This window comes from Bidens hawaiensis, unplaced genomic scaffold (genome assembly GCF_021521415.1).
Source record: "Bidens hawaiensis isolate Kalapana, Puna unplaced genomic scaffold, B.hawaiensis_p1.1 tig00068928_1, whole genome shotgun sequence".
Classification (NCBI taxonomy): Eukaryota; Viridiplantae; Streptophyta; class Magnoliopsida; order Asterales; family Asteraceae; genus Bidens; species Bidens hawaiensis.
Window position 1 is genome coordinate 5,921 of NW_027502164.1, and position 11,849 is coordinate 17,769.

The window sequence follows — 11,849 nt, forward strand, 5'->3', positions numbered from 1 at the left end:
TTGATTGATAACCTTCCAATGGGCTTGAACCGCTTATTTACCCCAGTATTCTTCCGGTTTGCCCGTTAGCCTAAGCCAAGCTTAAAATATTTTCAACCAATATATACCGCCAGCTTGAAAGTTTGCTATATTTAAAATTATTTTCACAATTAATTTTAAATCAATACTAAATAAAGTTAAATAAATACTTAATATTAATAACTTACCAACGTCAGGATCCTCCAAAATGGTGATCCAAGCTTTTGTGAGAGTTAGTTCCTCCTCTGTCCATGGCCTGTATTGCTCACGTTGTGCCGCCGGCTCCCCCGGTTGCTTCTTTTTGTGTTTATGGGCCGCCTTTTGGGTTAAACCGGGGGGCCGTGCCGTTTGATTCTCCGGCACCGTCACCAGCTCCGGTTGGCTAGACCTGAACATCGGCATGGGGTTTGGGGGGTTGAGGACGATGGCGTACATGTTTAAGTTCGGGTCGGCAAAATGAAACTGATAGTTTAGATGTTGGATCGATACACAATAAGTTGCACCACAATAAGTTACTTAACACGTCTCTATTCATTTCGTTCAAGAGTGATGTAACTTATTGTGTTTATCGATCCAGCATCTAATCAAGAGCCATAATCAGTTCTTATACAGCAGGCATAATACAAAAAGATAACGCAAGGCATTAGCAGGGCGCCTCGTCCTTTCCATTAGCACCCGCGTGCGCAAACATTTATGTGTTATAGTTACTAACATACCCCTTTCTAATTTTGTAATATCTGAAAATATAATTTAATTTGTCTGTAACTAATGTTGCGAGCTTATCTGTCTAATAATGAAATAACCTGAAGTAAATCTGTTTGTCAACTATGAGCAATGGTTTCCATGACTTGCATGTTGAAATATGACATGAATTCAGTTGTTATCGTATATCTAAATATCACTGTTGTAAATGTAATGTAATTTACCTCTAGCAATTTGAATATGCAATGTAATTTGATTTATAAAAAAACAAGTGATTCTAACAAGGAGCTAGAACACAAATACAAACATCGTCATCAACTTATTATTACTTGGATTGGATAGGTGGTATGAAGGTTTTTTCTAAAAGTTTCCTTAAAAAAAAGTTATGAGTTCAAATCTAGAAAAAGAATTTTGCCAGTTTTCATTTAGGCCATTATCTTTACAAGACTAGGAGCATTTGTACAATTAACAGCACACTAATTTGACTATAACTATAAAGTGTATATGTCGTGCCGCATATAGGCTTTTTTATTATTAAATAATTAAATAAAAAAGTATTTTATTTATTTATGTTTTTTTTGTTAAATTTTATTTAAAATATCACCTTTCTTAGTAAAACGTAGTTATCAACGGTCGGATCAAATTCAATATTACAACAAAGCAAACAAAAAATAAATTATAAACAGTATAAATAAAACTGTCTTTATATATATAATCTTACATTGAGTTCATATAAAAACAAAAAAGTCTAACTAAACGACAGCATCGTCATCCTCGTTATCGAGTCCAGCTTTCAACGGGCTAGCAGCATCTTCAAATTGTGGTAGCAGTAGTCTATACTACTCATCACGTTGATGGGCGACCTCCCGTCGAACGAGCCAGTGCACACGCCCTCAAAGATAATTAGTATTTTAGTGATTTTTTAAAAAAAATATTAATTAAAATAAAGAATAATTAGTATGTATAGTGATTTAAAAAAAAAACTATTAATTAAAATAAGAATAATTAGTATTTATAGTGATTTTTATAAAAAGTTATTAATTAAAATAAAGATTAATTAGTGTTTATAGTGATTTTTTAAAAAAGTTAATAATTTTTAGTGACTTTTTAAAAAGTTAATAATTTTTATTAAAAATAAGTTGAAGAACTATATGTCGCGTATATACGAGGCATATAGTACTTTGGGTTAAAAAATAATAAAAATTCCGAACCCATAATAACTAATCTAACACGAACACATATTAAAACCCGAATCCATAATAAAACGTAACAAAGAAATCTAAACCCGAACTCATAATAACTAAGAATTCTTCTAAACCCGAACCTACAAGAATAACTAAGAAATCTAAATGTAAAAAAGGAAATTTAAACGAAACACGATAATAAAACGTACCTCGTTGTGAAGATGGAACGGGTAGGACAGGTTTGTTCATTGAGTCGGATTGTGTTTTGTTCGTCTGGTCGAAGCTCCTGTTGAAATGTGGTTCCCGACGTGCCAGCCCTGTCATCCCCGACTAGAGATGTGGTGCCCAGTGTGCCAGCCCGGCGTCAAAATTATTAATATAAAACATTCATTATTATTTATAATTATTTATTTTAAAATTATTAATTAAAAAAGTATTGATAATAAAATATTAATTAGTAATTTTAGTTATTTATTTTAAAAAATATATCAGTTAAAAACGGATTAATTCGTATTTTTATGTATTTATTTTTAAATTTTAATAAATAAAAAAAACACACTATATGCGGCATATGACACTAAATGTGTCATAAAGAGTTCTTGTCTTATCATGTTTATGCCTTAGAGCATTCACAATCCGTCTATCAAATTTAGTGAGTGGGATTTTTATAATAGATAGATTGGTTTAGGGTGGTGTGATTAACTGGGAGAGAAAATGCAGCGATTTTCATGTATATTTAAAAAGTTTATGTAGCACCCTATAAATTTTTTTAATATATTTTGAAAATGGTTGTGAATGAATGAGAAATAAAAAGTAATGATAAAAGTATAAAAAAAATATTATTTAATTAAGAATAAGAGAAAATGTAGTTTGTTTTAATGTAATTTTAATTTTGAAGATAGAGAAGGGACGTGAATGCTCTTATGTGCCGCATATAGCCCTTATACGCGACATATAAGTTACAAAACATGATAAGACACAAATCGTCTACATCTTACTATTCTAATAAATAAGTACTACTATATGCCACTTGTCAATCTCTTAGCAACTCTCATCATTTTTAACCCATTTTCAAAAAATGATATCTCTTTCGGTTCAACCCGCCCCAATAATACTAACCGGATCCATTTTTATTATTCTTTCTTTCTTGAGTTATCAAACCCTAATTCACGCTCTAGATCCAACAACCGTTCTTCTCTTCCATAGCCACCTACGATACCGCCATCACCATCGCCATCGCCGTTCCTCTTTTCCTCTCTTCCACATTCGTCTACGGTGAGTGTTGAATCCATGTATTTTCTCCGCCTCCTACGATACCGCCATCTCCTACCTTCATCGCCACTGTCGTCGCGTCCGTCATCGCCACCGTCGTCGCCTTCGTCATCGCCTCCGCCGTCGCCTACATGTAAATTGATTAACCTACTGTTTTTATATTGTTTTTTGCCTATGTTGGTGCTGACCCTCTATATTTTTTGTTGTTGCAGTCTTTCCGTATTGTTTTCGTGTTGGTACTAATAGGGTTGGTGGTCGCGATGATGTCACTTGTAATGCTATCAAGGAAAAACTGGTAAGTTGTACATACTTGTAAAATACTGGATTTTGAGTTTTGACTTGAAACTAATTGTTGCAGCAAATCGACTGTAATATACTAAATTTTGTGGTTTTTGAATAGGAACTGATGTAATATGCTAAAGTTTTTTAAGTTTAATTGGATCTTAAAATGATATATCACATAAAAGAGATCATATTTGTGGTTTAGAATTTAGATCATGATTTTGTGTTATTTTATTGAAAGATTAATATTGTAGGAAAATATATAGATGTATTCAATTCTTCATCTTATAGGAATCAAGCAAAAGATGTGTTGAGTAATTTTTTTTATATAATTTACAGGAGACGACGATTATCACACAGGTGGATCACTATGCTTAAAAGATTCGACCCGCTTCCTATCCATTTACGGGTCACCTTGAAACGTCAAAGAATCAGTGATTCAAACTCTCTTTTTCTTCAAGAAGAAAAGAAACCATCAATTGAAGTCCTTCCAGATAAGCTTCTTTATGAAATCTTAAGGCGTTTGCCCGGTGGTTAGGCACGAAGTGCATCTACATGTGTCTCTAACCGTTGGCTCATGATCCTGAGTAATGTTAGGACCTCGGAGATTGTTCATGAACCGTCTAATGACATTGAGATGGTTCAAGAAAACAATGGGTTCCTTACTAGATGTTTGGAAGGAAATAAAGCAACTGATCGCAGACTTCAATCGGTTGCTGTTGGTACTTCTGCTCATGGTGGTTTGGGCAAGCTTACGGTAAGGGGAAGTAACAAGGTTACCAAGATAGGGTTCACAACGATCGCACATGGCTGTCCTTCACTAAGGGTTCTATCTTTATGGAACGTTCCTTCAATCCGAGACGAATCTTTAATCGAGATCTTGAAAGAATGCCACCGGGTCCCAGAAGTTATTATGGGTAAGTGTCGTCTACCCTATTATCATGCAGCGTCAACAAGTAATTACATTTTTGTTATTTGAGTTTCGTGTTTTGTACAAACAGGCCTTGGATGGAACTATCCATGTGATTGTGGAGTGTTGGTTGCATACTTGTTAAACTTTGCTCTGTAAGTAGTTTATTTTGTTTATATTAATTTATAATTCTGTTTTATTTATATTAATTTATAAATAAATTAATTAACCTCTTTGCAATTAGGGTGAGGCTTTGTTTCAAACACATGAAAACCTGGAACATCTTGTCATGATGGAGATAGTTATAGAGCCACTTCCTCAACATATGATTATGAGAACCGAGTAAAATATTCTGAAACTTTTATATCTAGATGTTGACATTGTCGACCTGTTTACTCATAAACGGGTTAACCTGGGTTATTTTTTCTTTTTCTCTCAAAAGCGATTCAAAAAATAAAAAAAAAGTTAACCACAGTTTTCGTTCTTTAGGTTTATAATAAATATAAAGAATTGTCCTTAAACTAAGGAAATTAAAGAAATGATCCTTTATGTTCAGACGTTATCACATTTTTCATCCTTAGATGTCACTAATCTCTGCAAATATGTAGTGCTTATTATTATTATTAGGCTATGAGACTATTGTGAATGAGAATCGGATTTTGACGGATATTCGAGCGAACATCCGGACTAAGGATGGGAATAGTGAGTACGATTGCCTGCACGTTTGGATTTGGAATTGGAGTCTCAATTGGAATGGTGATGGGATATTACCACCCCTGTAGTGTACAATACAACCACAAATGTAGTGTACAAGGAAATTTTTTCTTATTTGTAGACTCATTGCGTAATGTTTTGTTTTGTAATTCCTATAATTTTAATGAAATTGTAATTGTATTAACAATATATGATAATTATGTTATTTATTGTATTTTGTTTAACGTTTAAATATTATAATTTTTATTAATTCCTCGTGTAATACACGAGTCTCAAGCTAGTACGAAATATGTAATGCTATTTGCGATATATAGAGAGTACGAAATATGTAATGCTATACGCGATATATAGAGAGGTGCTCCCTAATTTTGAATGGGTGTCCGTAGCTCGTACGTAAAGTAAAGATTCGCCTTCTTTCTCCTCCGGTTAAAGTCTATTCTTTTAAGGGATGGTGAGCGTTTCAAACAGTTGCAGTGAAGAACACGTGGTACAGACATACGGCTAATCTGCGCATGGGACACGCCACCACGTGCGTTGTAGTGGTTTCAGCACCGACTGACCTTTTTCTTTCACATATCATTTACATATGTCATACACCTCTTCATTTTTGTAAATGTTTTACATTTTTCTTATTACCATAATTTGAAAGAAAAGGGATTATTTGAGTGAGAAGGTGAAAGCGACTATATACATTTATCAACATATAATCATATGCAGTATATGTATATGCTTTATAGATTCAATAATCTTGAGTTACATAAACATAACAAACTCATATGTTCTTGGACCAACTATACAAATGTAAATGAGCCTAGAAGTGATCCAGCTTAAAAATAGCATGACTTTTACTATGTTTGAAGTCCCATGTCTATGAGTAGTTTAGAAAAACGCCTTGACAAGTCGGATCATGTGACAATGCGATATAGCTCCAACTATTGGTGAAGCTTGGACCAAGACACCAGGGGCGGGCTCAAAATGTTTTAAAAGTTTCATAAACGAGGGAGCCGGGCTCAAATTTTCGGTCGAAAACGGCTAAATTTACATTACGTCTAAAAATTTTCAGACGAAAAACGGGTAAATTTACATTGCTAAGAAAAAACAGGGGGCGGGGCCGCCCCTGGCCCTAAGTATACTTCGCCACTGGTTGGGCCTGAATTCTATCGTTGGAGCTCCGGTTTCGAACTCTAACAGTTTTTTTATTTAAGCCATGATTTACATAAGTAATAAATTGTTTTATTTTTGTTGTAAACGAATATGAATCTTTCATTTGGAGAGTTTTAGGCATTTATTTTGTTAAAAATTTAACTTCTTGGAAAAAAAAGAGAAAAGAAAAGGAAGGTGTAGAAGTTGAGATTGGCAAGGAGAAGATCGGCGAGTTGTCGGGGTAGATGATGAAGAGGTTTTGATATCATGAAAGATATTAAAAATCGGATTAATTTTTTACACACAATGACAGTGCATATAGGATACAGTTTGATAATTATATGACTCTAAAATCATAAATGATTTAGTTCACAATGTAATTCACATAAATATAATATCCTAACGGGATATGGTTAAGAGCAATCGTAATGTATCTGTCGTTATCTAAAAACAAATAGTTTGTTACGGCGAAATATTCATTATGAAAAAGAAGAAATGATCCTACCTAATTTGAAAATGATTAAAAAATTGTATAAACATGCGTTGTTAAGGTGTGCAAATAATTGCTCCCGGAGTTTGTTATTAAGCTATTAATATCACATGTAATCAATTTTATCAATATTTATAACACAAATAAATGGTTATAAACTTTTTAAATCTGTATATATGAGGAATACAAATAAATGTTCAATGTCACTTTACAAATTAAAAAAAAAATCATTTAACATAATCTTAGTGCATTAAAGTTCTACACCTGTAAAAAAAACATAAGCAAAATCACTGAACTAATATTTCTTATTGACTTTTTGTTTAAAATAATGACTTGTTACCTATATAAGTTGGTTAAAATGTGATAAAAGTGACATTGAAGATTAAAAATAAGTACAAATCATATTTTAACTAGCTTAGAGTTAACAAGTTATTATTTAAAAAACTAAGTTAATAAGTTATTATTTAAAAAACTACCAAAAACACTATCATTTTCTAACTATTTTTTGTAGGTTGATAGATGATACTCCTATCTTACTTTACACCAATAAAAATTAAATTACCTTTTTTTTATTAGGTTTAAACTTGAAACATCCTCTCTAAGAGCATTCTCAGTCCGTTTCCAACCCTATATCCATATATATTATATAATTACACTAAAAAATATTGTATTTTCTCTCTTCTGTTTAATTAAATAATATTTTTTATACCTTTATCATCATATTTTCTATCTCTTTTACTCACAACTAATTCATGAAAATATTAAAAAATTATACAGTATCTACAGTAAAACCTCAAATTTAACTTTCCCATATAAATTTTCTCTCTTCTCTACTCACAACTACTCATAACCATACCACATAATTTACAAATCCTCCTCACATAATTTTAGGAAACGGATTGAGAATGCTATTGGTTCTCTAAGGTATCCAACCAAACATATCATCTCTTGAACTACAAATTCCAATTTCAACAAGCTACATGATCCAAACATTGCTTAAGAAGAGTGTAAGGCTGTTAATAATTTAATCTACACAGGAACATTAAAATGTTTAGGAGAGAAGACAGTTAATTAGTCTTATCATAAACCATCAATCAAATGCATAAAAAACTATCTCAAAACAGTAAAAAGATATACATTTGCTATTAAGTGACTTCATTGTGACAACCACTTAATCCTTGAACTCCCAACAAAAACAAACGCTAGATTTCCTTTACCTTTTTACACATGCAGCAGCATTCAACAACTATATCCACAACCACACAAAAACCAAAACATAGGACAAAAACTTGATGTTATCTTGGACCAGAAAGCTCCATTGCTTCAACTACAAGTGAAGATTCTTCCATATAATCCGAATATCTTTGAGGAATACTTTCTAAACCCTTAAACCTTGGTGTCTCAACACTTTGTGATGCCTCCCATCTCTCAACTAACCCTTCACCTTCCAACATCCTCAACACTTCCGACATTTTTGGCCGATTATTAGGATTAAACTGAGTACACAGAAGCGCAACTTGCACCATTTCTTGCAACTCAACCCGATCAAATTCGTGCTTTAAAGCTTTATCCACCATTAGATTTAGCTTCCGTTCTATGTGGAGCTTCTTTACCTATATGACAAACCAGTTATATAATCGAATGTTTGTTTGTTAAGCAAATATGATTATTTTGCGGTACTAATGTTTAAAATAACAAAAGCGTACCCAATCCAGCATTATGCCTTTCTGGTTAACCGAGCGTCCAAAATCAACAGCTTTTTGTCCTGTGATCAGTTCAAGAAGCAAGATCCCAAAACCGAACACATCTGTCTTTTCAGATGATTGGCCCGTTGACAGATACTCGGGGGCAATGTGGCCCACAGTCCCACGAACAGCTGTCGTGACATGAGAATCTCGGTGGTCTAATAATTTAGCCAGCCCAAAATCACCAACGACCGCCTCAAAATCCTCATCCAAAAGAATGTTAGCTGCTTTAACATCCCGATGGATTATTTTCGGATCACATTGCTCGTGTAAATATAGCAACCCGCGTGCGGTCCCTAAAGCTGTGTTTTTTCTCCTCGACCAGTCCAAAACGGGCCTCCCCTGGATAATATCTGCTATGCATATAATCCAAATATATGAATTTAAGTTAGAAAAATATTCAAAGTTAAAGTCATGGTCAAAAGTCAAACCTTTCAGTCTTGATGCCACACTGCCATTTGGCATAAACGGATAGACAAGAAGCCGTTCATTTTCAGTAGAGCAAAAACCCCAAAGGCGTAAAAGGTTACGATGAACAGCCAAACTTATTGTCTCAACTTCCGTTTGAAATTGAATTTCACCACCAAAATTGTTGCTGTCTTTTAATCTTTTTACTGCTACCGTTGTACCATCATTCAATGTCCCTTTGTACACAATTCCATATCCGCCCTTCCCAAGAATATTTTTTGCATTAAAATGGTCGGTTGCGGCCCAAAGCTCCTTAAATGTATACCTCTTCAAATGGCCCAAACATACCTCCGGATCATATTGATCTGCATGTATTATAAAACTCAACATTTATTTAATAATAACAAATAATAATATGACTGAATAAGACAGTAATGACTAACCGTTAACATCAAAGAATATTTGTTGGTTTTTCCTGTACCGCCCCCATATAAGCGACGTGATGACTAGGATTATTAGGAAAACAGCACCGAAGCTTGTCCCAAGTGCAATGGTCAAATGATGTCTTTTTTCATTTGATGAGGATTGGTCTAATAAATACAATGTCAGAATTATTTTTAATAATATTAATAGAAACTAAAAAAAAATTGAACAAATTATCACCTGTAAAACCATCTGGTGGAAAAGAGAGAGGTTCAGGATAAATAATCGAACAATTGTTTACAGAATTCTGCCCGCAAAGTGAAGGGTTGCCTATGATTCTGAACCCGAAACAACATTAACATTTCAATGTCAAAATGCAATAATCAATTAATTTCAATTTCAAAACACGAATTTAAACGCACCTACACGTTCTTGCTGATAGTTTTGGCAAAGGACCACTGAGATGGTTGTATGACAAGTCCCTGCATAAGAGAAATGTATGAATTATGATATGATAAAAGCTTGAATTAAACCCATAAGTATATACATAAATTATGAAAATTGATATTAAGCAAAGTGGTATACACAAGAGTTAGACCGCCAACACCAGATAAAGATTCAGGAACTGAGCCGGTAAGACTATTGTTGTTCAGACGCCTGTCTTGCTCAAAAACATTATTCAAAATGAGTAAAACTTTGTGATAACTTCAATTTTACTGCACTTTTAATACTTATACATTAAAACTTACAAAAAATTAAGGTTCTTGAGATCCCCTAAAGAACTAGGAAGCTTTCCACTAAACATATTTCCTGACAGATCAAGAGTTTGAAGCTTCTGCAGCTTCCCGAGTGCATCCGTAATCGGCCCAAATATTGCATTATTCTGTAGCGTGCTACACGATTGTACACAACTATTAATCCCTAGAACTATAGGTTGACTTTTAGTTAAAACAAGACCAGTCAAGAAACCAAGAACTTACACAGATTGCAAGTTGCTAAGGTTTCCAATTGCAGATGATAAGGTCCCGGATAAGTTTTGACTAGGAAGCCCTCTGGTCAAGAACCAAAACCCACAAAGAGTTAAGTATTTAACAACTAATTAACAAACAAATTATCAATCTTTTTTACAGAATTTAATAAAAATTCAAGAAGATGAGCCTAAAGAAACTTACAAAGCCGAAACCGATCGGTCAGCGGTGCAAGTAACCATTCTCCAACTACACGGATCTACAGAAGATAAATCCCAGTTGTCCATAACATTCCGTGGGTCCTTTAGAGCATCTTTTATTGCCATTAGAGCCACAACTGCATCCATTAATAGCCATTAATAAAGATTCAATCTTTCAATTTCAAGAATGCTGATTAATATTTTTAATTTTTATTGTACTTTCTTGACTTTGGAACATAAATTCATATAGCATTAAATTCATTCAACTAATTAAAGATTCAATGTTTGAGCAAGAATGAACAGGGAGCAATAGTTACAGAAACATATTAATAAAAATAATTCCCAGATTAAATAGCCATTAATAAAGATTCAATCTTTCAAGAATGCTGATTAATGTATTTAAATTTACTGTACTTTCTTGATTTTAAGACAAAAGATTGCAGAATATAAAGTCATTCAACCAATTAAAGATTCAAGTTTGAAACAGTTAAAAATAAGAACAACCCAACTGAAATTTACCCAAATTGAGCAAGAATGAACAGGGAACAATATGTACAGAAACAGATTAATAAAAACAGAATGCCCAAATTTAGAAAAAAGAAATTAATAAAAACAAACCTTCATAATTTACTCCAGAGGGAGACAGAGTTGCATAAGCAACATTCACCCATGTCAAAAGACAGAAAACCCCTAAAATACATAATTTCTTCTCCATGCTTCAAGAATCTTGAAATTCCGTACAGATGTATCAACAAACATCAAAGATAAGACATTTGGTTTAAAACCCACTTTCAATCTTGCTCACAAATGAAAACCCAGATGGGAAAACATAAACTTTGGATGAAAGATGAAAGATGAAAAGATCTGGGTGTTGTTGAACAGAACAGAATATTAATATTATCTTGAACAACACCTCACAGTTCAAAGGGAATTTAGAATTTAAATAAATAAAGTAGTATTTAATGAAAAGAATCAAATAATTGTTTGGGGAAAAACAAAGACATTTGCTTTTTATTCAGTGATTGGACTGGAGGGTGGACGGATGTCTGTGAGAAGAGAACAATGCAATTATAAACAGAAAAGCTTTTTTTTTATTTTTTGCAGGTAAAATCTTGGCAGATCACGTGCCTGCTTGTCTTCATCTTCCTTGCCTTTTTCCCTTTTATAAAGTTTTCAAATTATCATTTTGTTTCATATAAAGTTGATGCTTTTATCTATCCACATTGTCCACCTTTGTCTAGAAATCAAAGACTAGTTAACAATAATTACAAATAAATGTTAAGAATATTACAAAATTTAATGTTGTATATACAATGAATCAAAGTGTGTATACCAAGATGACTGTATACCAGATCTATATGCTCAGTGACGGACTTAGGAATTTTCTTTT

General features: G+C 33.1%; 1 protein-coding gene across 1 annotated transcript; it reads right to left on the reverse strand.

Annotated features, from left to right (window-relative positions):
* Positions 1 to 7,959: 7,959 nt before the first annotated feature.
* LOC143605304 (protein NSP-INTERACTING KINASE 3-like) lies at positions 7,960 to 11,211 on the reverse strand. Its single transcript, XM_077081465.1, has 11 exons — positions 11,078 to 11,211; positions 10,464 to 10,596; positions 10,272 to 10,343; positions 10,041 to 10,184; positions 9,877 to 9,948; positions 9,714 to 9,773; positions 9,532 to 9,629; positions 9,312 to 9,458; positions 8,892 to 9,233; positions 8,422 to 8,813; positions 7,960 to 8,328 (listed from the first exon to the last, which is right to left on the reverse strand). Exons 1-11 carry the CDS (start codon positions 11,172 to 11,174, stop codon positions 8,011 to 8,013), a joined length of 1,875 nt encoding a protein of 624 aa, XP_076937580.1. The 5' UTR covers positions 11,175 to 11,211; the 3' UTR covers positions 7,960 to 8,010.
* Positions 11,212 to 11,849: the final 638 nt, after the last annotated feature.

Coding starts and splice junctions, on each gene's coding strand:
- LOC143605304 (XM_077081465.1), bottom strand. CDS start 11,174: ATGGAGAAGAAATTATGTATTTTAGGGGTTTTCTGTCTTTTGACATGG. Junction 9,774..9,876: donor GTTGGCGGTCTAACTCTTGT/GTATACCACTTT, acceptor TCTCTTATGCAG/GGACTTGTCATACAACCATC. Junction 8,814..8,891: donor TGTGGCATCAAGACTGAAAG/GTTTGACTTTTG, acceptor TATGCATAGCAG/ATATTATCCAGGGGAGGCCC.